This window comes from Schistocerca gregaria, chromosome 6 (genome assembly GCF_023897955.1).
Source record: "Schistocerca gregaria isolate iqSchGreg1 chromosome 6, iqSchGreg1.2, whole genome shotgun sequence".
Classification (NCBI taxonomy): Eukaryota; Metazoa; Arthropoda; class Insecta; order Orthoptera; family Acrididae; genus Schistocerca; species Schistocerca gregaria.
This window is the reverse complement of record NC_064925.1, coordinates 151,685,032-151,712,557: the sequence shown is the minus strand read 5'-3', so window position 1 is coordinate 151,712,557 and position 27,526 is coordinate 151,685,032. Positions and strand designations below refer to the sequence as shown.

The following is a 27,526-nucleotide window of genomic DNA, read 5'->3' as shown; positions in this document are numbered from 1 at the left end:
GGTCATGGAACTGTCAGGTCCAATAGGTACTTGATTACTATCAGTTCTCACTACATTTTTCAATAACACTGATCACGATATACACTGAAGAGCCAAAGAAACTGGTACACCTGCCTAATAACGTGTAGAGCCCCCGCGAGCACGCAGAAGTGTCGCAGCACGACGTGGCATCGACTCGAATAACGTCTGAAGTAGTACTGGAGGGAACTGACACCATCATTAGTGCAGGGCTATCCATAAATGCGTATGAGTAAAACGAGGTGGAGGTCTCTTCTGAATGGCACCTCGAAAGGCATCCCTGATATGCTCTGGAAATGTATGGAAAGTTTGGTGGTCAGCGGAAGTGATTAAACTCAAAGAGAGTTCCTGGAGCCACTGTGTAGCAATCCTGGACGTGAGGGGTGTCACATTGTACTGCTAGTATTGCCCAAGTCCGTCGGAATGCACAATGGGCACGAATGGATGCAGGTGATCAGACAGGATGCTCACGTACGTGTCACCTGTCAGACTCGTATGTATACGTATCAAGGGTCCCATCTTACTCCAACTGCACACACTCCACACCATTACAGAGCCTCCATCAGCTTGAACAGTCCCCTGCTCAAATGCAGGTTCCATGGATTCTTGTATGAAAGTGGCGAAACTGGCCTGAGCAATGGTTGGGAATTTGTACGGGCGCTGATAACCGAGCATTTGAGCGCCCCACATATCAATCATCATCATCATCATCATCATGGATTCATGAGGTTGTCTCCATAGCGTACACGTCCATCCACTCGATAAAATTTGAAACAAGACTCGTCCGATGGCCCATCACTGAAATCTGCAGCTATTTGCAGAAGGGTTGCACTTCTGCCACGTTGAACGGATTTCTTCAGTCGTCGCTGATCCTGTATTTGCAGGATCTTCTAGCCGCATCAATGTCGGAAACTTAATGTTTTACCGGATTCCTGATGCTCACGGTATACACGAGGAATGATCATACGGGAAAAATCACCACTTCATCGCTACCTCGGTGATGCTATGCCCAGTCGCTCGTACGCCGGCTAATACCGTGTTCAAGCTCACGTAAATCTTGATAACCTGGCGTTATAGCTGCTGTAACCCATCTGGCAACTGCGCCAGACACTTGCTGTCTAGGCAGGCCGCGGTGGCCGAGCGGTTCTAGGCGCTACAGTCTGAAACCGCGCGGCCACTACCGTCGCAGGTTCGAATCCTGCCTCGGCCATGGATGTGTGTGATGTCCTTAGGTTACTTAGGTTTAAATAGTTCTAAGTTCTAGGGTACTCATGATCTTAGAAGTTAAGTCCCATAGTGCTCAGAACCATCAGAACCATTTTGAACTTGCTGTCTTATATAGGCGTTACCGATGGTAGCGCTGTGTTCTGCCTGTTTCTATATCTCTGCATTTGAATACGCATACCTATATCACATTCTTTGGCACTTCAGTGTTTTGCAGAATAAAGCATTTCCTAAAATATAGTCTGTACGGCAAATCTCTAGCAAGCCATGAGTCTTCTTATGAAGGTACATGTCCAAGTGAGGAGCAGTTTCTCATCATGCTTTTTAACCAGACGGCGTTGTATTTATGGCTTCAGTGCGTGAACGGTAGAACACTGGGCTGGTAACGGGACAACCCGCTGCACGCGGCAGATATGAAACGGCCTCTGTAAACCGACGAGCAAAGTGTCTAAGCTCGGTGAAGGTGCCTTGAAAAGCGAGAAAGCTAAACGTACCACCTAGCATGTGTGCAGAGAGCGAATAACGTTCCCCCTCTTCAAGGGAATGCCTTTATGGAAACAAGGCTTCCCGCGCAGGCCTGAAAGACGAGACGAGCCCTGCCGACCCGCCTCACCTCGGCCGCTTTGGAAACAAATTTACGTCGCTGTTAGTCGATCCGCGAGCGGTGTGGGCGAATTTAATTAGGGCGCAGTGGCAGAGGCAGTGGGGGGGGGGGGGGGGGGGATGCAGGGGTTGGGCGTTGAGAGACGAGCAGAAGCCAACAGCGCTTGCCTCGTACACTCCTCCGTTTGCACGACTGATATCGAATATATCTACGAGTGTTCATTATTGCCTCAGCCTAGGTGATACAGACCGAACATGACATCATTATCCTGAAATCAACTCCTCAATAAGATGTTTAGTGGCGGAATCCAATTGCACACCACCTGTGGGGTACTGTTCATTTTACCCTTGTCTTAAATATACGTCAGCCAACAGGATGCTGTTAGAAGTTACGAAAACTTGTGTATCATCCCATACACTGGCAAAACTTCAGGTAACCTCGCAAAGAAGATCAGATCTCGCAACTACACACCTGCGTTTGTTAATACCAACAGCGTCAATATTTTTAGCCAATAGTAAAGTCACACTCAAGCACTGTGGAGAAGTACACAGGGTGAGCAGTAATAAAACTGCTAACCTGCAGTGAAGGATTCATGACTGTAAATGGAGGAAAAAAGATCCTATGAACAAGAGTCCGGAAATAGATGGTGTGCGTCCAGCGACGACATATCGACCCCGGACATTGTACGTAGCTGCATCGCATCTACGTCACCGCAGATGTTCAAAGTTGCCTCTGTGGGACTGCAGATGACAGGGATAGTAGCGGTTGTCATGCAGGACACACGTACTCATACTCTGGCTTACAGTATGTTGGCGGTCCACTTCTCTGGCGTTTGTTCTAGGGTTCGTCTCAATATTCTGTATAACGCGGACCTCAGAATCTGACGAACACACAGTCCGTCGCCTCCGTCCGCGTTCCTCTGTTTGAAAAGATCCATGATGATTGTTAAGTCAGGCCATTGCGTTGTCCGTTGTGAGAGGTAATGCCTGAAACTGTGCATTCTTGGCACACTCTTTGTGTATGTAGGAAATGAATTCCCTAACGATTTCAGAAATGGACTGTACCATACCTCTAGCTCTGACTACCATTCCGCGTATAAGGTCTGTCAATTCCCGTCGTCAGGCCAGAATCACATAGGAAATCTTTTCAAATGAAGGACATCATCTTTACGCCAGTGATTGTTATAAGTTTTTATAACACACTATTGCAATTTCAGCCTTAGGCCATTATCAAGTGCTGATATTACGGCTTTTCAACTGAATCACCTGAGTATAAACGACAGCTCCCTCTAATGCATCTCTCTTTAATACCTTGTGTATGCGATACCATCGCCCTCTGTATATATGCATAATACTGTCCCAGACTTTTGTCATCTCAGTGCAGTTTCTAGCGTCGCGAGTCAATACGCGATAACTTTATTGCAGCAAGCTTCTTTGCAGAACAGCCAATATCATTGGAGCCGTCGGCTGTGAAGGAGACAGCCAGTTGTGTCTTAGGCCAGTATTATGCTATCAAATTTCTTTGTCAAATATCTTTGTCAAAAATCTTTGTCAAAGATTTATGATGGTGTAATAGGGAACTTTGTCAAATGTCGCCAATATTTGATGAAATCTAGGGCCTCGCTAGGATTTGATCAAAGAAGTCACTTGTCTCCTGTTCACTGCAATGTGACATGTTACCACATGGAGCGCTAGCATCTCTGCAGCTTTCTGTCGTCTGTAGTGTTTTTATAAACATTGCCGGTAAATAAATTGGTGTGTGCCAACAACTACAAAATGCATGAAACTGATGAGGTGCTTTACAACGTGAGGCACCCTGAATACAAAAACAGATTAAGAAGATTTGGGACCAGAACTAACCTAACCTAACCCAACCCTCTCCTGTAGCAAGGAATCGGTGTGTTACAGTGAGCCTGTCTTCTGCAGATTTAGCAGTTCTTAAGTGAATGTTGTGCTCTATGATATGAGGATACACTTCACTGATCACATACAGAAATGGATGCTCATCCATTCTTAAGTAATTGATGTACGACTTGACGTCCTCCACTCTAAGCTCACGTAACAAGTTATGTTGAATGCTTTTATCGTGTCTTCGTAAAACCCACGCCTTCACCCAGGCTTGTTTCCTTTTTTTCCCCACGTCTCTTCCGCATGTGCACACAGTGCAATTGTGGTACATGCGACTGCTGCGGTTAATAACAAGTTGTTGTTGTCAGCCATCTTGAACTTTGACGAAAACTATGATGACAGTGTAACACCCCTTCTAGCGCTACGTCGAAGATCTTTTTCAAATATATTTGACGGAATATTTGATCACATCTTTGATCAAATCTTTGACAAAGAAATTTGATAGTGTAATACCGGCCTTAGCAATGACTCATTCGCACTTGTCGCTATGCTAGCCGTGGGAAGCGCTATCTGTGTCACTTTGAATGACAATATTCAAACCCTTAAGAATCTAAATAAACTATATTAAATATTATTTAATATAGTTTAAAATTAATACGCTGCCTTTTGTTATTCAAGAGAATATGGTATAAAAATTTCAGCCTTCTATCTGTCATAGTTTCGGAGTTAGAGGAAATTACCTAAAACACCCCAAACCGACACTTAGACTAAAAAACTCAGGAATAATAACAGTTTTTCTTTTAGTATCATTTGAAACCATTACTGGAGTTCACAAGATGTCAGGTCAATTTATTTGTATTCTCATATTTAAAACGTTAACTACTTTTCATTTTCGTAAGATAAAATCTAGAAAAGATTATTATTTAATTAATATCTATTTGCTTTGTTGTTGTGGAATGAATAAGAATGTGTGAGAGTGTGTAAGTGGGATATATGTAGAAATTCAGTATTATATAATGTACCATATTACGTAACTGTGTAGTGGAAATGTGTTTTCCCCTCGTTCCTGATGACGTATTCCTAAGAGTACTTGCTTTTGTAAGAAGGCAGGCAGAGTAGCCATTTGCAGAGTAATACTTTTCTAAATAAATTCCCAGATCAGCTTTCCTTTCGTTTGGTTTTGTTAAACATTATATTAATATTTGCTTATTGAAATGATGTGAATATAACTGGGAATAGTGATTGGCATAGGATAGTTCTGTCGCGAGAATGATCTTGAACGATTGTTCTGATTTGCTGGTCATTTTGACCACCCATCAGAGTTTAGCAGTTCCTGCGCATTTCCAGGTAGTAACAGGCTGTGGAAGGAGCAGCATTGAGGGGTCGCTGGGTAGCTATTGAACGACTCCGTCTGCACAATGTTTAAAATGAAGAAGTTATTGGTATTTCGCTTCCACATTGTGTTGCCGTAGAAGCAGTTGCATTTATGGACAGTTTTGTGAAATTTGGAAGTTGTAGAGTTGTTTTGTTGGAACAATAAACGCCTGTGCACGTTCGGCCTTTGTAAAATTAGGCGTGGCGTGTTTCGTATCTGTATATGGGATATTTGGCGAGCAATTACTTTGATAGAAATCCTTTGAAAAGGACTGAATGTGGAACTCAGATATTGTAGAGGAGTATCGACTGTGAAATCGCGTAATTCTTCGGGTTGGCACGTTTCTGGCTGCCTTGAGTGTGTACTGGGTTGCATCAACTGTGAACTGAGGACAGTGATTTTGTTCGCTAATTACATGTGAGCTGATGACAGGTATTTTATTACATTGAAATGGAATAAAAGACTCGTTTCATAATATAGACACTTTACTGAGGGAACGAAGCAACCACTTTCCGTCAGAAAAGTATTATAAGAATTTACGGGACTGATTGCTACCAGAGTTTACGCGGACATTGCAACGCAAGAATTGACGGCGTTTTCTTCAACGCTGCTCTTACGTCGTCAGCGCATGCAGAGAAACGGGCTGGTGATCTGCCACGGTACTGAGGTAGGTGAAACTACTTTCCGTGAACAGTGCGACGAACGACTAAACTTTATATAGACCAGTCCCGTCGCAAATTCCATGACGTTGAAATTTAGTTTATGATGTACAGCTTTTTGTCTACAGAAAACGCTAAGATGTATATTGAGCGCTTACAATCAGAATTAGAATCAACAGAAATATGTTACAGAAATTACACTGCATTTTTCATTGTATTCGTCCATCATAAAACTGCTGCAACAACAACCTGTTCTTGAAAGTGATAAACTATAACATTTCTCCTGCGTACTGCAACGACAAACACTCACGTAACTCCTGTTACATATATCTTCCCTTACTCTAGGGTTCCAGTGTCCCAAATACTGTTTGAATGTTGCACAATTACATCTCCCATTAAGTACTGAGTTAGTATAATATTTGGTGAATAATTTGCGCACTAATTACAGAGATATGGGATACGTCATTTTACATCAAATGAAAAATTAATTTATAAATACTGTTAATTTTGACTATTTTTGATATACAGTAGTGAGTTAGGTATTGCTACGCACCATCTTTTACCCAATAACAGAAACTCTTCTACGTAGTAGAAGAAGTTGTCAAGAGGAAGCTTTCCAGGAGGTTTCCAGATTCTACTTTGCTGTCTGTCAGACATTTTAATCACTGGACAAGTGATCAAAAATTTTCGTTGCAGCATCGTACCCTCCTTTTTCACCAAAAAGCTCAATGTTGAGTAACGAATGCAATTCTCTTACCTTTTGAACTGAAGTCGATTATTTACTCCAAACTTCATGAGCAAAGGATATAATGTGAAGCAGTAGTCAAAATGCTACATTTGTTTAAGTTCTTCTCAATAAGGAGAGATAAATAATCTCCAGTTTCCACTCTGCTTGTTATTTCCTCACCATTGATCCGTTTAGAAATTGTGTAGTACCTCAAGATACACAGAATTAAGAACTTTCTGACTTTTAGAAATTGACAGTGAAACTATTCACAAAAACCTGCAACGAATACTTTTAAGAACATTTCTTACCGGTTCTTCTGTTGCTTTATTTGTACGTGGACTGATTACAACTCTAGCGTCACCGGCTGAAGACTAATTCTGTTTGTGGTGCAACGGAACATCGTTTACATACTTGAGTAAGAATATCAGACTTATGGCTGGGCCTTGGGGAATCTTATACATGATTTGTCACCAGGTAGGAGCATCTCTCGCTATTACATTGACAAAATTACTAAGCACAACTTCTTTTGGGTAGATATGACATTATTCATTGGTTGGTTACACCACAAGTTACATTAAACCTCAATTTATCGCGGAGAATTTGTGATTCACACGCAAATGCTTTGGCTAGGCTGCTGAAAAAACCATCCATTAATGTTTTGTTATTTAATGCTAGTAAATATGGTGAGTGAACGAGTAAATGGCACTCTGATTTGAGCAAGTCTTCTAAAATTCAAACAATGATTTACTGATAGTGTTATTGTCGCTCTCGAATATTTGGGAAAATTATGTCGGTAGTATAACAGATCGATTATTATTGACATCTCTCCTATCCCCTGTCTTATAGTGGAGTTTAAAAATACCGAATTTTAGTATCTCTGAAAAAGGTGCCTTGAGTTAGTCATGCATTATACTTTTCATATAATACAGGGTTTATCCTTTTCAGTCTACCAAAATTCTACCATGCAATCTTCTTCATGTGGCGCCGGCTTGTAAAGAGATACGTCGCTGCTGTAAATCTGTTGCAGATATTTTAGATCCGTTTAATCAAAGCGTATTATGATTTTCGGGAACATAAGACTCCCCTGTAGTAATCGACGAGGACTCCCTCTGTAGAAACGATCGGGTAAACCACAGGCCGTCCCACTCGCCCAAAGAACCCAGACGTATGTAGAAACCGGCGGCCGTGTTCATGGTGTGTTCCTCGACTTCCAGACTGCGCCAGGTATAATAAGCGCTATTGACCAAATGAGCAAAATAGACTACGTTCCTATAGAATAGTACACATTTGTAACTGGACTGAAAAATTCTTACTAAGTAGCACACGGCATGTCATATCTAACGTAGAGGAACCTTCACACCTAAAAGTGTCTTCAGGTCTACTCCAAATGTGTGTAATAGGAGCTTTGTTGTACATAACACATGTAAACAATGTAGTGGATAACGCAGAAACTCTAGGCACATCTACTGGTCTTACTCATCTTGGCTGTGGTGTCTGTTGGCTATCGTTAAGCCTCGGGTTTTCTCCTGGATAGATTATCAGTCCGCTATTATTCTAAGGACGTTGTAAACAATTTTGTCTTCAAAACCCCACTTAGGAGGCCCTCCTATATCTTCATTGAGGGGATATATCCATAGGACGTGACACTGCATGCCCATTTCCCCACAGTCGCTGCTCCGTTTTGGCCTCTTACCAGTTTTATTAAAATATGTACGATACGATTCATGCTGGGAAGGGTGTTGAACCAGTCCCCTATATGGCTCACAATGGACTAACTGAAGCCTTACGTTTACAGCGAAGCCACCTCCTTTTGTCTGAAGAGTATTCTTCTCTGCTGGTCGTCTTCGAATATCAAATTCTGTATCCTAGGAGATAAGTTGAAGAAAGAAAAACCGGTATTTACTGCATTTGTAGTTTTGGAGAAAGCTTGGAAATTTTGGAGGTAACCAGGATAAAATACAGGGAGCGAAAGTTTTTTTACAACTTTTACAGGAAGCAGACTACAGTGAAAGGAGTAGGACATTAACGGAAAGCCATAGTTGTCAAGGGAGTGAAGGAGGGGTGCAGCACATCCCCATGCATTTAACAGGCTGTGAAGGAAACAAAGAGTAATTTTCAAAGGAGAAAGAAAAAACATAAACGTTGAGTTTCTGTCAGAAGTACCAGAGGACTTGAAAGAGGCGTTGAACAGAACAGAAAGTGCAATCAAAAGAGATAGTAAGATAAACGAGGATAGTGGAACGTAATAGAATTAAATCGGCTGATGATGAGGGAATTAGATTAGGAGATGAGGCACTAAAAGTAGTAGATGAGTCTGACTATTTGGATAAAAATATAACTGTTGATGGCCCAAGTAGAGTGGATGTAAAAGGCAGTAGGCTGTAGCAAGAAAAAAAGTTCTAGAAAAGAGGAATTTGTGAAGATATAATACAAATTCAAGTGTTAGGAAGTATTTTCTAAGGGTATTTGTATGGATGTAGACTTCTATGGAAGTGGAACATAGATGATAAGCTGTTCATGGAAGAAAGTAGAAGCTTTCCAAATTTGGTGTTACAGGAGAAAGATTTGATGTGTAGATCTACTAAAAAGTAAGTATCTACTGAATGGAACTGGGAAATAAAGTTATGGAAAAACTTGACTAAAAGAAGAGATCGCTTAGTAGGACACAGCTGAGGGATCCAGTATTTGTCAGTTTGATTATGAAAGAAACTACGAGGTAGGGGGAGGTAAAAATTGTAGTTTTTTCATATTTTCAACGACCAATATAATTTATTAGCTCAAAAAAAACACTGTTAGACCATCTATAACTTTGGCGCTGAAGGATCCACGGCTGCATAGGAGCGATTCCCCGTGTACTTCCATCACCGCACGTTCGGAAAATCTGGACAGTTCTGTGTCTATTAGGTTGGTGCATAGGTTAGAAGCGTATTTGTTCTGCATATTGGTATTCTGGCGGCTATGGTTTTATTTATGGAGTGTCATTTTTTATTTGTAGTCACTGTTACTATTTGAGTTTACGTATTGTCATTTGGTGATAGTGAGTGGATCTGTGGATGCTAGAAAATGGAGTGCCAACTGGAGAAATCGCAGCATTGCCGACATATTCTTCTGTCTGACTTTAGTAGAAAGGTGACAGCAGCGGAATAACCCAGAACCGTTTGCACCGTGCACGGCGATAATGCCACTGAGCAGAGCACAGCAAGAGAAGTGTTTTCTTTTTTTAAAAAAAATGGCTCTGAGCACTATGGGACTCAACTGCTGTGGTCATCAGTCCCCTAGAACTTAGAACTACTTAAACCTAACTAACCGAAGGACATCACACACATCCATGCCCGAGGCGGGATTCGAACCTACGACCGTAGCAGTCTTTCTCTTTTTATGGAGGATCGTTTTGACACTAGTGATTCTCCACGATCTTTTAAACGCATTAATACACAATGATCCACGTCAGTGTACTCGAGAATTGGCGAATGCGATAAATTGCGATGATTCCCATCTTTTGATATTTGCATGTAATGAGGAAGGTTAAAAAATCGGGTATATGGGTACCGCCCATTCTAAGCCAGAAACACAAATCAGCGGGTGGCCATATTTAGGTCTCTGCTTGTTCCTCATCAATTGGCTCGTGAACAACACTGACCATTCCTATCTCAAATCGCTACTGGTGACAGGAAATGGTGTCTTCATGCTAACAGCAGGAAAATGAAGGACTGGCTAAGGCCATACAAAGCTGCAGTTCTCCTTACTAAGACATGTCCGCGTCCAGAAACGACAATGTTACGCATCTGGTGGAACTACGACGATGTGGTGTTCTATGAATAGCTTCCTCGGGATGCGGCTTTTCGCGGATGATGCTGTAGTATGCAGAGAAGTTGCAGCATTAGAAAATTGCAGCGAAATGCAGGAATATCTGCAGCGAATAGGCACTCGGCAAAGGACCCTTAACATAGACAGATGTAATGTATTGCGAATACATAGAAAGAATGATCGTTTATTGTACGATTATATGATAGCCGAACAAACACTGGTAGCAGTTACTTCTGTAAAATATCTGCGAGTATGAGTACGGAACGATTTGAAGTGGAATGATCATATAAAATTAACTGTTGGTAAGGCGGGTTGAGATTTTTGGGAGACTCCTTAGAAAATGTAGTCCATCAACAAAGGCTGTGGCTTACAAAACACTCGTTCGACCTATACTTGAGTATTGCTCATCAGTGTAGGATCCGTACCAGGTCGGGTTGACAGAGGAGACAGAGAAGATACAAAGAAGAGCGGCGCGTTTCGTCACAGTGCTATTTGGTAAGCGTGATAGCGTTACGGAGATGTTTAGCAAGCTCAAGTTGCAGACTGCACCGTGGTGTAGCTTGCTGTCCAGGTTTCGAGAGGGTACGTTTCTGGATGAGATATAGAATTTATTGCTTCCCCCTCCTTATACCTCCCGAGGAGATCACGAATGTAAAATTAGAGAGGTTCGAGCGCCCACGGTGGCTCTCCGGCAGTCGTTCTTCCCGCGAACCATACGGGACTGAAACAGGAAAGGGAGGTAATGACAGTGGCACGTAAAGTGCCCTCCGCCACACACCGTTGGGTGGCTTGCTGAGTATAAATGTACATGTAGATGTAGATATAGCCGTCACTGCTGATATTTATTCTCAGTAGATGAGACGTCATGCAGATGCAATTCTAGAACAACGACCAGGAAGTCTGTGTGAAGTTACGCAACTCCACGAAATTCTGCTAGAATGACAAGAAACGCTGTAGAGTAGTTGAATTGAGGAGTCAATTCGCACGTACCTTACTCACCAGATCTTGCGCTCTCACATATTCACCTTGTCTGCTCTCTATCAAACAGCCTTCAGGGAACTTCCTCTCCGGATGAAAATGGGCGCCGAACAGGACCCGACGACATTTTCACGTCAATACCACGTGATTTCTACAGTTCCGAAAGCCAAAAGTTACACCAGCATTGTCTGACTGTTGTAAATGGTGCAGGAGAATATATTTTTGATAACTAAAGTCTCATTTATGTGTATCTAATGTGCTTTTTAAAATTACGCAAAATGCTGCTAACTTACGCACCACTCAAGTACAGTGCCCTTGCTCAGTGTTGAGGCTGCCTGGTGCCCGTGTTGCAGAGCGCGCGGCACCACCTAAACCTGGGCGCCATCCTGCACCTGAACGGCCGCTACGACGAGGCAGCCGCCTGCTACCGCGAGGCGCTGCGCCTGCAGCCGGATGACGCAACCGCGCTCACCAACCTGCAGAAGCTGCGCAGTCTCATGGCGGCCCGCCGGCCCAGCAAGCTGTGACACCTGCAGCCGCGTGACGTCACGCCGCCCAGAGCACAGTCACTGGCGGCCACCTGACGACCACCTGCGCCAGCTGGCTGCGGGTGAGCCGCGCCACCTGCAAAGGAGTTCGCGAGACCTGGCATGTGCCCCGTTTCGCGTCGCGAAGAAGACCAACCATAGCCGCTGTGGGATTCTTACGGTTAACTTCAAGGTCAAGCAGTCTGGTCGTGATTATCCTGTCGTTGCCTGGACACCAGTTTTAGTGAGTGCCCTCTTACTGCAAAAGAGTATTCGTGGATGGCCAACTCTATCGCCTACAGTCGAGACGCTCGAAACTACAAGCATCGCAAAGTGTTTGTTCCCGAGGTGCACTACCCACCTAGTTAAGCTGACATTGGTGATCCGTGAAATCGAGTCGGTTCTGATTTATCTGCCAGTTACATGTCAGTGTTCGCATGACGCTGCAGTTCATCCTATTTCTTCGTCAACCTGCGGAATGACAAATATCTCCGAAATGCTTGGCAAACGTAGAGACTTCGCTCAAACGTCATGACATGAGGTCTGTGAGGAGCGAAGTTTCAGCACTAGCTGCTTCAGGTATGGAAAGACTAAAATTCAGTGGCAAAGAATAAGTGTCGGAAATTGACGCTATACGCTTGTTATCATTCTAAACACTTACCTGGTACTGGGAATCGTTTAATATAAATGAGATTCTTCAGAATAATCTTAAACAATGCTCTCCTCAGTACTTGCCACTGTACTGACTCATTCTCAGTATCTAATTCGAGGAAACGTGAAACATAAGGTGAACAGTCACTTCTTTTCTATAAACCAAACACACACACACACACTGAAGACGACTAACGACTTGCAATATACTGGGCCGTTAGAGTTGCTTCTTTCCAAAGGAAAGTACTCTAACTTTTACTAGTTTACCTGTCATGAAAAATAAAACAACCACAAGTAGCATGTACGTCTCAGTATTCGCTGTGATGAGTACTAATGCTTCAAACTTTGTTAGGAGCAGTATCGTGTTAACACTAAAATGCTATGAAAATAACAGAATATGGACATACGTTACTAGTTCTGTACGTGTACATAACTTACGTGTTGGTCAGTTTTTAACAGTGACACTAATGCATTCCATATTTCGTTTTGAAATCATACTGTGACTTTAGCGTACCAACGCTATAATCAGAGAGTCAGAGAAAAGTATTCAAAAACAGAATTCCATTGGCATCTGACTTTGTTAAAAACGTATCTTCTTAGGTGAGATCATGCACAGTAAGCATTACGATCATTGTATCACGATATGGTGAAAGGATTGCAAAACGTTTCTCTGCACGCGATTTGTCAGCGAAGGTCTAAACTGCAAGGCAGAGAAAGGCTCATGAGCCCAAAAAAACCGTCACACATGTTGCACTTTTTCTGCGGGAAGGAATCACCATTCGTTTCTTACGCTAACCTGGTTTAAAGTTTCATTCAACAGAAGCCTTATGGAGTTCAAGATATGCACCTACAATAACAATGAAGTGCTACTTCCTTGCTTCACGACCATTCAAAGAATTATTCCTTCTACCTTAAAACACTTGCTATTGGTTTCGAAGGTGAACCGTGTGCCTTGGAAGCACATCTTAAAATTGACTCATGTTCCTAAAAGTGTATGTTTTGATCAATTAATGATCATCGGTGGATTCCTGTAACCAGTATAATATCTTTGCGTACAGGAGAACCCCTATATATTCATACAAATATATACGACAGGGTTCGTTAATTCATGTCGCGATAAATAATCAACATGTCACTCTGAACGTTATTTCTCTATAAGTGTCAAACATCTTCGAAATACATATTTATCTTTAACGACCCAGTTGTGCATGTTATAAAGCTCCAGATAACTATTGGATCAATGCAGTATGTTTCGATTAATATATAGACGAATAAATTGTTTCCCACTTAATACAATTAGCAGATTCTGCCTGTGTACTGCAGCTTCCTTATTTATAACATGACAGAGGACTTTTCCTGTGAATGTATATAAGTAAATTATTGGTGACACAATGCTATGAACTGTGAATATAAAGTTAAAAAGACAGCAAATTAACATTGTAGTTAATTTAGTTTGCATAAATGCTGAGCTATCATCTTCTAAAACAGAAAATTTGAAGACAAATTTTCTTACTGTTTTTGTCCCAGCTTCCTGCTTCAACGACAGTGACCATTCATGACCGAGTCCTTAGCTCACAATTGTACATAGATCCCATAAAATGTTGACTAGCTTTTTCCCCAGGGCCTACCATCTCCCATGAATGATAGGTAAACGTCGTAACGTGATACGCTTAAGAGAAAAATAAAAATGTAACATAAAACTTTCAATTTTTTGAAGACAAGCTATTTTTATAGGACACTGATTAGAACGATACACGATATTTATATCTGATCTAAGGTAAAGGTTCCTTTATCCGCTTAAAACAAGAAATTTGTGTTTTCTTCAGTTATTGTGAAAACAGACCCATTTTTCTGCAACAGCTCCCCAAAGACCTGCATTCTTAATGTCAGTCAGACAGCCTGCACAATACATTCTGAAGACTTTTGCAAATACGTGTTGTGGGTTTAGAAAACCAGGACTATAATGTGCAACTGTTATGTATACTAAAGTGCATTTTTTGAGCTGGCCATAGAATATGGATAAAAAACGTTTGTCTACAGTTATTGACTGGTGTTGTTCAATATCATCTTGTTATTGTTTTAAAATTATAATTTACTTTGTCACTCCATAGTTTCAAATGAACTGAAAATTTTGTGTGAGAACTGAATAAGAGACAAGGAGGAGATGCATCAGTTGCTCTCAATATTGTTAAAAATTGCAGTACATGACAGTATAAATAAATGACATAATTTGTAATTCTAAAAGTATTACATTAGTTTTTTAAACAATCTAAAATATTAGATTTGCATGCCTGTGCATAATGTACATTACTTTATTTACCCTTTATATCTCAAAATGCCCACAAACCTCTTCATATTATTTATTACTAGTTTTTTGCCACATCCTTATGTTAAGGGCTTATCAGCTTTGATCTTTGTTGAACAGATGGCTTAACTAGTCAAATATATGTAATGGCACTATTTTGGTTGGTGGGAAGGATTGGACAGTAAGGACAAGGTACTTGCCATAACTGTCATTTCTACGCATATTGCAAGACTGTGTAATAATCAAAGCTGTTAATAACATAAAATGAAATAATGTAGCTTTTGCACCTAAATACATGGTATAGTGTAAGCGTTAGTGGCAAGTACATGTGTTCTTGAACTTCAGAAATACCTCCTGTCCCATTTGCTTCTACAAAAGAAAGATGTAACACAGTGTCATTAGAAGAAGCTTATTCCATGATTTGTTACTATACAAAATATGAAATGTCATTTGGAGGAGTGTTGGGTATTTTATTTTTAATTTTCATCTTGGGAAATTATTGCACATATTCAATGTAAAATGTATTTTTCTGGTAGTTTAAGTGAAATTATATATAATTTAACTTGCAAACCTGTTAAAAATCTACTCCAGTGAATGACGTTTAATGCAAACTTCAGTGGAGTAGTAGTTAGCAATGTGTTATATACAAGGATTGAACCATTCTAATGTCTTGATAATTGCAGAAGTTTCATATTAAGAAACTTAATTAAAATTACTGTCTTCCAACAAGATATTGTTAGTATGGTGTTTCTGTGTTAATAGAAAAAAATTGAGATATGCTACCCAGCACTCTTTTTCGCTGTATTCACAACGAAATTAGTTTAATTTGCATTAGATATAATATCATAAATATAATCTTTATAATATTTATCAAGACAATACAGATACATTTGTAAATATAAAAGCTCTTGTGTTTCCTTTGACACTAACGAAATGAAGAAGAATGGCTGATCATTAAATATGGATTATTGAATTTTTACAAATGGGAAAAGAATGGATATTTATGTATTCAATTATCAGATACTTTCTTTACCTTGTAGTTTCTGGCTTTATTAATTAACATCTTCAAAATGGACTTCAGTTCAAAATAACAGGTGATATAAGAGAAATACACCACACTCTCTTATGTATCAGAATAACAGTTTTCGTAATGGTTTACAAATATTTATCAAACATCATACACATGTATGTCCATTTGATTAATTTGTTTAATTACTAACTATATAATATTTATATTACAGACTGTTGACAGAGTATTTGCTAGAGCTTATCAGAATACCAGTGCCTGTGTATTGACGAGACTGTGAAAGAAATTATAATATTAAAATGGAAGTGTGTAGAACTGTAGAAATACTTCCATTAAGAGAGAATGGAGTTCATCAAATTGGATAGGCTGCAATTTACAGTTAACATAAATAAGTTTAGGAAATATAGAACACATAAAAAAGTTTGCATACAGAACAAATACAATAACAGACAGCACATATGAAAGAAAATAAAAAGCAGATCTCTTAGACTACGGTTATTATCGAAAGAGAGTATGATAAATCAACAAGAGATACAAATGTTGAATGGTAGTGCGACATTGCAGAGAGGAGATACCAAATATACCATTAAATTCCTGTCCTGCACATAAGTTAGATCCTTTGAAACTGGACTTCTACTGCATTTACCAGACATATATCAGCAAAATACAAAGTGTAGTTAACATTAACAATACAAAAAGCAACTATAACAAAATTTTCAGTAGTATATTTATCTAATGACCAATGAATAAATTCACAGATTCCGTAAACCAATGAACAAACGTAATGCAACAGAGATATGATGCCTTGTTAATATCCAGCCTGGATGCAGCTCCCTTTCGATAAAACAGATCTTTCAAATAATACAACTGATTTATTTAACACATTACAGCTACAAAAAAGGAGTCTCCAAAAGGGTTTATTTTGAATAGGTAAGTGATTTCGATAATAAATTTAGCACTATTATGAGGATTTAACAGTTTCAGCTAAGTGACAGACCCTACAAAACTATTCTTTGCCAGAACTTTACAGTTTAACAAGTATTTTTCACACTTTTCAACTCAGTCACATTGCTTGGACAAATGTCTGTAAAATTCCTACGAAAAGAAATTACATTGAACACAAAAAACTTCTGTATATTTAGCATGAGCAGAAATTCAGGCAGATCAAGAGAGAGTTCAGCCAAAGGCCAATGATACTCCTAAAATCTCTACAGCTGAATAAAATACCTTAAACCCCCCGAAATTCCATTTATGAAAGCGTTGTGTCATAAATATTTTATTTATTATTTTGCAACTCACTGTATGATTTATCTGTAGACATCTGAACATATTTTAACCAATGACAGCAGATTAATGATTTTCCATTGATCAATCCAATGTGGAAGAGCTAGCTGCTTAGAAATGAGGAGCCAGATGCTAGGGACGCATTGGTAATGACGAACTGTAGAAGCAGCTTCACAAATATTATATTTAAAGCGCAAGTGCTCTGCCTGCCAGGTAACGTTTTTCGTCATCTTCAATAGTTGTAATATATATGATGAATCTTTTAGGTACATGTGTGTGTAATTTGAGGTTTGCAATTATTCACAGACTGTTTTCATACTTACATTTTATTTTCGTTTTATTTATTATTTGTTTGATATATCTCTGTTTTGCTAGATAGAAACAAAAGCAAAACTACAATGATATGAGACTAAGAATAAATTACATAAAGTACACAAAGAAATAAATTCTAGCAAGAAAAAATGATTCTATTCGAAAAGTATCACTTTAATCTCATTATAAATTAAAACTATTGTTTAATCTGTGCATCTGCCTCAGTATGTTCATTGTATCAAATCATAGTCTAATGGACTGTTTCTCTGTTACACATAAAGCTGTTCCCTGATACTTTCCCTATTATTGTACACTATATATCCTATTTTCCATCTAGTCATCACTTTTGTGTAATTATCTTTAGTGGTATGTTATACAGCAAAATGGCTGCCTTGGTTTATTACATCTTGCTATCAGTTTGCGCACTTTATCCACCAAGATGCGCCCTCACAAGACTCTCTGTTTCCCGCAACCCGTGTAGGCTTCTTTCATGACTTAACATCAGTTTCATGTCTCTCATTTATATATGAAACGTGTAGCGTGCGGTGACCTGGAGATGGGCACATAGGTTCTTTGTTTATGTGCATTCAGATGCACTGCGAATATTTACTCACTGTTGCATATTATTGCTTAAATCTTATATAATACCTCGAATATATGACATAGATATCTTTTGCATGCAGTTTGTTATTTAAGACACACTATTTTTTATATTACAGTGGCTGAAGTTCGAGAAGTTACACAGACGATGTCGTTCATTGGTGCTTTGAGTGGCGTCTTGGTGTTTCTAAATAATACTGCGTTTCTTCAGCCTGTCTCACAGGCGTCACATGCCATCTCACATGTGCTGGCTATCTGCTTGGAATCTTCTTGTGGTCGGATCTCGTTTTGCCAATCACATTTCCAATGCACACTTTGGCACATTTTCAGATAATCTGTAAATTAATGTGAGTAGCATCTCGTAAAATCCACAGTCCCTAACTATTTGATAAGCTCTCGAATTTATCACTTGTTACCAGTCATCATTTGTGATATTCGATGTGTGATCGAAGATAATGCCTTCAGGCATCTGTGTTAGTGTATAAACACAAGTGCCCATTTCACTCTTTTTATTCTATTCTGTTAGGTGGATATGGCCCAAGTCCACTTTTAAAGTAAACCAAAGTTCTTGGGGAGTGAAAATAATTAATTAGCAATCTATCCTCAACATTAGGAAACAATTCAGACACTATTCTCCCAGTAACACTATATTCCCAGACTTCCTGCCACTCTGTTAGTCATGTGTTGATTATATTTAACTGAGTATCTCGTTGTTGTCCACAATAGCTTCACTTTTCTCCTTCTCGCGATTTCTTAGATAGCAGACGCCGTCTCTTTAGTTTATGATGTAATCCATTTGTCAGAGGAACAAAAAGAGGACCAGAAACTTCGCGGCAGATTAAAACTCTATGTGGTACTGAGACACGAACTCGGGACCTTTGCCTTTTGTGGGCAAGCGCTCTATCGAGTGAGCTATGGAAGAATGACTCATGTCCCTTCTTCATAGTTCGTCTTCCTCCAGTACATCTTCTCCAACCTTCCAAGCTGAGTTTGAGTAGTTTAGTTAGTACAGCGCTTGCCTGCAAAAAGCGGGTCTCAGTGTATCACACAGTTTTAATCTACCTCTCAGGTTCACATCAGCGCACACCGCACTATAGAGTGAAAAATTCACTAAATAGCATCTAGTCAACAATTTTTCAGATCCACTGTGCAACATAGGCACAAAAAGGAAAAATCCAATTAAAAAATACAACACACAACCCTTAATAAACGTAATCCTCACTCAGTAGGAAACCTAAGACCATTACATAGGCAGTAAACGAATTTAAGAAATATTCGAAATTAAGTATATTTACTTTAAAATTTCCCTGAATGACTTCAATATCGAATTCCCCGAGACTAGAGCCAGAACAGCATTAAATTTATGGTACTTGTATTATTCCAAACAGACTGTGGTCGAAATGCTGCAAATCTCTACTAATCCCAGGCAGCCTTTACTAGCGACTGTCAGTCCCAAAAAGCTCTTAACAAACTAGAGCCCTTATATTTGGGATAGAGTCCCTTAGAAAATACCAAATAAATAGTATTGAAGAAACTGGCCTCTCTCCAAAGGACTTAACGAAGCACTGTCTGTGCAGGTGGCGAGGTTTGATTACTCTCAGGCTGTAAAGTGAATTTTTATTAAAGATTAAGTGATTTACAATATATATATGCACTGGAGAAGTATATATATATATATATATATATATATATATATATATATATATATATATATATATATATATATATATATGCATGCTGTTTAATTATCAGTAACGTGTTATACAGGGTATCTGGAAAATCCTATTACAAAATTCTAGGACTTGTAGGGAGGAATGAGTACATAATATTTTGAATAGGAACACGTGTCAGCTACAGTTTCAGTCCAGATGTTTAACGCATTCACTTGTGCTTGAAGAACTGCAGTACCTAGGACCCAATACAATTAATAGGTAACAATTCGAAAGGAAATTTAACGAAACAGCCATTTATCATATAATCACATTTGTTTGTATTAACACATAAACATTACATGTTTACATTATTCCAAAACAAAAGAGAATTCTTCGTGCTGTATGTACAGAACGGTACTGATGCCTTGCAACAGTGGCTCGATGTGACTACCGCCATCATTGTTACAAACACGTATGTACATCAACTTTACTACGCTATTGCATATCAGGACAAACAAGTCTTTCCCTCAGTAGACGTGGACGTTCTACACCTCTGAACTTAAACCGTCGTAGAAAGGAAACGCTACGTTTCCAGACAATGGTTTCCACTCAAAAAGGAATTTGAAAATAGAACACCTTGACGTAAGTGACTAAGGCATGCCATAGATGCACAGGACACTATAAGAGGGCGGTTAACACAATGATCTGTCTGTATCTGCAACATTGTTAGCATGCTACAACAGTGTAGATGTGAAATGATTATGAAATTGACGAAATCTGAGCGAGGGCGTATAGCGGGTCTGTAGGAAGCTGTGTGGTCATACCATACCACTCAAATGTGCGACACGTGTTGCAAGAGGTCTCCACAGTGCATCGATGTTGTTGCCAGTGGTCTGCGGTAGGTGCACTAGTCTGTCAGTCTGAGTCTGAACAACAGCGATGCACAGGGCACGCCGAGACCGTCGCAGCTTGCGAACTGTCGTATTGGACACGCACATGAGGCCAGAACTTGGGGTCACAGTGTTAGGAGGCATTTCTCATAGTGGCCATTCTCCTCTGATGATCATAGACGGAACACTGAACAGTGCACGGCACATCCGGAACATCATTTAATCAGTCGTGGTACCTTTCGTGCAGCAAACAGGCGATGTGCTGGTCTATATAGACAGTGCACGGTCACACCTATCACGTACCACCAGACTTGTTCTTCCAGTTGTACGTCAACTACGCTGGCCGACATTACTCCCAGCTCTGTCACCATCTGAGCATATTTGGGATGGATGAAACATCATGTTGACTGGTCTCTAAGACAGGCACGGAATCTAATCCAATTGAGGCACCAGGCCATTCCACAAGACCACATTTTTCACTTCTGTTATTGTCTCCATGGGAGAATTGCCGCCTGCATTCCTGCAAAAGTACGGTATATAGTGTTGTGTCACTGATGTTTCCCATGCGCTGTTCACTGTACTGAGATCTGTATGGCTCAGCTGGTGGGATCGTTTGCTGTATATGTCCTCAAGAGTGTGTCGATAAAATTTCCGTATGCTGGATGATGAATTCATGGTGTTCTTTTTTCACTTTCCAGTAGTGTATTATGTACTCACTATGTTCGACAACTATTGAAAGTTTACAGCTGGTATTTCAGAACACCCTATGTACAAGGACTGAATCATTGTCATGTCGTGCTAATTACAGAAGTTCCATATTGAGAAAATTTATTGAAATTACTGTCGGTGGCAGCTTAGCCGCTGGTAGGGTCACCCTCGTCGAAAGGGCCCCGGCTGAAAAGCCAGACGAACAGTGTCCTGCAACGACCTGTTATTCCCTTTCCTTTTCTTATCCGCATGAGCCGATTGGCGAACTAAGTAACTCATAGAAAGAGGTTTTCAGTCTGCAGCGGACTGTGCGCTGATATGAAACTTCCTGGCAGATTAAAAATGTGTGCCGGATGGAGACTCGGAAAGTAAAAGGCGAGGTATTGGCAGAACAGAAGCTGTGAGAACGTGTCGTAACTCGTGCTTGGGTAGTTCAGAAGGTAGAGAAAGTTTGGACTGGAGACGCAAGTCACATTGGTAAAGCCTGTGATAATTTACCCACCAACAAACTGTGGGAAAAACTGAAACATATAGAATTGGATGAAAGGCTGATAAGGGTTGTTATGAAACTACGTGTAAATACCACAGAAAGAGGAAGAATTGCGAATAAGTGGACAGAAGAATTCAAAGTGGAAAAGGATCCGTGGCAGACATGAGAGCTGTCGGCAACCCTCTTTAAGCTGTATCTAGTAGCAGTCCTGATCATTTGGCGTAGAAAATACCAGGTTATGGGAGTGACAATAGAGGACTGCAAGATATTTAGCGTGCATTTTGCAGATGACCAGATTTTACGAGGAAAAAATGAAGATGCCCTCAGCTGTGTAATAAGAAAGCTTAAAGAGGAATACAGTAAGGCTGGGCTGAAGATGAAGGAGTGTGAGTATTTGTCCGCTGGGAGGGAAAAAGTAAATAATTTGTAAGTAGATACAAAAGTAATTGAAGGTACGGAAAAGGTGAGATAACTTGGGGTATTATTTAATAAACAGGGCACAAGTACTGATGAAACTAGTAGTAGGATTAATAAGGGACGAGGGTAATGGATTGTGTTCTGTGGACCAAAAATATGAGAAGAACAACGACGAAGAGAATGTATAAGGCTGTAGTCCAGGGAGAAGTTTTGTACACTGCCGAAGTCTGGGACGTTATCAAAAAATAAGATTAAACTACTGCCACTTAGATGCCCTTGTTAAGTCGAAGCTGAAGTTGTACTGGGATGGCTAGGATAAGATCTGACGTAATCCGACGAAGGATGAAAATGGACGGAGATATCTGTGACGACATCCAACAAAGACAGCTGATGTAGTTTGGCCATGAGAACGGGAGGAATGAAGACATGATACCAAGTGGGGTACTAAGATTGATACCACCCCAGCGGAAGAAAATGTGTCTACCGCCAAGTACCTGGCAAAATGCCTGACTCATGCGCACATCTGTCCAATTTACATTCTCTACCACTTGTTACACCCATTATGGCACACTCCGCCTCTACATTCGTTTTTCCTGATTTTCTTTCCACTGGGAACTCCTATCGGCAGCTCTGGGATTTCCTCTTAAGTTTAACGAACCCTTCCTACTCCCCGAATCATCTCTACTATCACGCTGTATCCCTGTCGATGACGTACACCTCCTCTACTGCCATTCCCTTTAAACTGCTGATAACTCTCGGTAGCTCCATCATTTAATAGTGTCTGGTAGCACTGCCTATGCATATGCCTCGTTCGGATACATTAAGGCACTTTATATGAGTGAAATTTAAAACTTTTTCCCGGCGAATTAATTGTTTGACGAGATTTCGGGATTGCATCCGGTCGTCGTAAACTTCAGTCCACGATATTTCCACTGGACACCTGCCAGTCATCTTCAGGTGAGCCAATGGCGACTGACGAAGACATTCTCCGCTCCACTTCGTATAGCGCGCCGTGAGAATGCCCCGCTTGCGTCGGCCACTGTAACGGAAGGACCACTCCGCCCAGCTACAGCGCCCTCGCTAGTGGAACTGCAAAGATCAGCTTTCTCGACGTTGCCGCTCGGCACAATCGTCGGAGTATTTTGACGTCGTCGGCTGGAGCACATTTCGAACATGATGGGATTCCACGCAATGCCAATCTAAGAACACACTGCTAGAGCGATGTTCCCTCACTTACGTCTCTTATCTATACTTGTAATTATTCATCATGGAGGTAAAAAACTGAAGGTAGATGACGCTATACACTTACACCGTATTTTGTTTTGAAGCCAGTGGGCGTGGTCTGCCGCCATCTTAAAAGCTTATGAGCCATAGTCATCTTGTATGGATGCAAGCGAAGGTCGGATTGAATAATTCTTTGTACAGATCTGCGTGAAATTCTCAAATTGGCAAATCGAAATTTCGTAAATAGAACTCGTCGCAAAGAAAGCCGCCTTTGTTTCAGTGACTGCCACCCAAACTCGCGTATCATATCAGTGACACTGTCACTCCTATTGCGCAACAACACGAAACGAGCCGCCCTTCTTTGTACTTTTTTGATGTCCTTCGTCAGTCCTGCCTGGTGAGGACCCCACACCGGGCAGCAATATTCCAGCAGAGGACGGACAAGTGTAATGTAGGCTGTCTCTTTAGTGGGTTTGTCGCATCTTCTAAGTGTTCTGCGAACAAAGCGCAGTCTTTGTTTCGCCTTCCCCACAATATTATCTATGTGGTTTTTCCAATTTAAATTGCTCTTAATTTTAATTCCTAGGTATTTAGTCGAGTTGACAGCCCTCAGATTTGTGCGATTTATCGTATAACCAAAATATATCGGATTTCTTTTAGTATCCATGTGGATGACCTCTCACTTTTGTTTGTTTAGTGCTAATTGAAACTTTTCTCACCATACAGAAATTCTCTCTAAATCATTTTGTAATTGGAATTGATCGTCTGATGACTTTACTAGATGGTAAGTTACAGCGTCATCTGCAAACAACCTAAGGGGGCTGCTAAGATTATCACCTAGATCATTTATTTAAATTACGAACAGCAGGGGCCTATGACACTACCTTGGTCCCGTTCTTGCAGGATCTTTTTCCGGCTGCAGTGATGTCGGAGATTTCATGTTTTACCGATATTTAATTTTCACGGTGCACTCGTGTATTCGTCGTATGACAAAATCCCAACGTCATTGCTTTTGGAGGATGAAGAAGAAGACCCTGATAATCCATCCTACAGCGCAGGAATCTATTGAGAAACTTTCATAGCCATTTCCCGTAAATTGGAATTTTTCGAATATAAGGAACATTTTCTCAAAACCCACTCAAGCTAGAGAAATGAGATTTTTATACAGCACTCCTATTGGTGAAACTTACATTGTAACGCAGCCATTTGGCAATATGTTCACTAGTTTCATTTCAGTTTAATTATAAAGCACTTATTTGTAAAATAATTTGGGTCATTATTAAAATAACAATTGGAAGGAAACTAGAAAAGATACTCCAAAATCCCTCTGTCATAACTGCAATACTAAACCACTCTATATGAAAAAAAATCAGATATTTCTATTTGGTAGTTTATTCATAAATGTTCCTCAAACTTCGTGATTTTAACATGGGCAGCATAGGCACCTCCGGCTCCCCTTAATATTTTTAATAAACTATAGTTGTAGGCAATAACTAGAATCTGGTCGAGAATGGTAACGAGTAGTTCTTTGATAATGCAGTGTTCCCTCCCTTAGACACACTACTTAAATCCGGTTAATTCCTATTGGTAGCCTTTAATATCGACTCTCCCATCACCGCTAACTAATTATTTTCGGTCGCCAGCCTCATATAAATGTTTCATCTCGTCAGACAAGGGGAATTATTCCGAACTGGAATCACTGACAGTCACAAAGACACAATGTCCGTTCTTGTGGATCGTCAAACCGTAGGGAAACCAATTCAGCCACACATATGCTATATACACTCCTGGAAATTGAAATAAGAACACCGTGAATTCATTGTCCCAGGAAGGGGAAACTTTATTGACACATTCCTGGGGTCAGATACATCACATGATCACACTGACAGAACCACAGGCACATAGACACAGGCAACAGAACATGCACAATGTCGGCACTAGTACAGTGTATATCCACCTTTCGCAGCAATGCAGGCTGCTATTCTCCCATGGAGACGATCGTAGAGATGCTGGATGTAGTCCTGCGGAACGGCTTGCCATGCCATTTCCACCTGGCGCCTCAGTTGGACCAGCCTTCGTGCTGGACGTGCAGACCGCGTGAGACGACGCTTCATCCAGTCCCATACATGCTCAATGGGGGACAGATCCGGAGATCTTGCTGGCCAGGGTAGTTGACTTACACCATCTAGAGCACGTTGGGTGGCACGGGATACATGCGGACGTGCATTGTCCTGTTGGAACAGCAAGTTCCCTCGCCGGTCTAGGAATGGTAGAACGATGGGTTCGATGACGGTTTGGATGTACCGTGCACTATTCAGTGTCCCCTCGACGATCACCAGAGGTGTACGGCCAGTGTAGGAGATCGCTCCCCACACCATGATGCCGGGTGTTGGCCCAGTGTGCCTCGGTCGTATGCAATCCTGATTGTGGCGCTCACCTGCACGGCGCCAATCACGCATACGACCATCATTGGCACCAAGGCAGAAGCGACTCTCATCGCTGAAGACGACACGTCTCCATTCGTCCCTCCATTCACGCCTGTCGCGACACCACTGGAGGCGGGCTGCACGATGTTGGGGCGTGAGCGGAAGACGGCCTAACGGTGTGCGGGACCGTAGCCCAGCTACATGGAGACGGTTGCGAATGGTCCTCGCCGATCTCCCAGGAGCAACAGTGTCCCTAATTTGCTGGGAAGTGGCGGTGCGGTCCCCTACGGCACTGCGTAGGTTCCTACGGTCTTGGCGTGCATCCGTGCGTCGCTGCGGTCCGGTCCCAGGTCGACGGGCACGTGCACCTTCCGCCGACCACTGGCGACAACATCGATGTACTGTGGAGACCTCACGCCCCACGTGTTGAGCAATTCTGCGGTACGTCCACCCGGCCTCCCGCATGCCCACTATACGCCCTCGCTCAAAGTCCGTCAACTGCACATACGGTTCACGTCCACGCTGTCGCGGCATGCTACCAGTGTTAAAGACTGCGATGGAGCTCCGTATGCCACGGCAAACTGGCTGACACTGTCGGCGGCGGTGCACAAATGCTGCGCAGCTAGCGCCATTCGACGGCCAACACCGCGGTTCCTGGTGTGTCCGGTGTGCCGTGCGTGTGATCATTGCTTGTACAGCCCTCTCGCAGTGTTCGGAGCAAGTATGGTGGGTCTGACACACCGGTGTCAATGTGTTCTTTTTTCCATTTCGAGGAGTGTATAAACATAGTCTAACACGACACAAAGATTACGGCGAGCACTGAAAAAGAAACGACAGCACATAGGAAATACAACACTTACAGATGGAGAGGCTAACTGCTATAGGAATTTTACGATCTAAATTAGAAGTGATATTATTTTTATTCACATTCTTTAACAACCACTTCCATCCTTTTACGCTCTGATTTGTAATGTTTCTCTTTTTACATTGTTAAATATACTAGGGCAGATAAGTTATATTGGAAGTTTCAGTTTTGGTCTTTCTAATTACAACTGTGTCATACGCGATTCGCCTTTATTCTGTGCAAGGCATCTTATGTGGCCTAGAATTTGTATAAATTTTTATTTGTACTATTTAGTTGGCATTTTGGGTATATATAGATTATAAACAGTTCTGGAATTTGCTTTCGACCGACCAGAATCTCTTCATCCCACCGTCGACCTATAGAAAGCTTACTACGCTGCTTTACCTTTGACAGTGGGCGCTGCGCCTCTCCGTTCCCCGCTGGTCCTCGCAGAAGTGCCGTTCTCAATCTCCGGGTTGCTTCCAGCTCTTCAAGTCTCTGTCGCCACGTCTCACCGTCTTCCCTATCCTTGTCACTCCTGTACTCCGATACACATCTCGTGGCCTTTGCCCTCTTTTGATTACCTTTCCCATAAACAACCACTGCTACGAGAATAAAATTTTCGCTTTGCAGCGGAGTGTTCGCTGATATGAAACTTCCTGGGAGATTAAAACTATTTGCAGGACCGAGACTCGAATTCGGGACCCTTGCCTTTCGCGGGCAAGTGCTCTGCCATCTGAGATACCCAAAGACGACTCATGACCCTGAGCAGCTCAGATGGTAGAGCACCTGCCCACGAAAAGCAAAGGTCCCGATTTCGGGTGTCGGTCCGGCACACAGTTTTAATCTGCCAGCAAGATTCGAACATTGCTACGAACTGTCATTGGTCACACAGTTCCTTGCTGGCCCCACCGCCTTTCTTGTTCCTTT

General features: G+C 41.3%; 1 protein-coding gene across 1 annotated transcript in view; it reads left to right on the top strand.

The window, feature by feature from the left end:
* The window catches only part of LOC126278778 (protein O-mannosyl-transferase TMTC2), a 990,803-nt gene extending 975,177 nt beyond the window's left edge, over positions 1 to 15,626 (top strand). The window contains exon 12 of the mRNA XM_049979055.1: positions 11,593 to 15,626. Coding sequence (XP_049835012.1) covers positions 11,593 to 11,766 — 174 coding nt within the window. The 3' untranslated portion in view covers positions 11,767 to 15,626. The remainder of the gene's footprint in view (positions 1 to 11,592) is intronic.
* Positions 15,627 to 27,526: the final 11,900 nt, after the last annotated feature.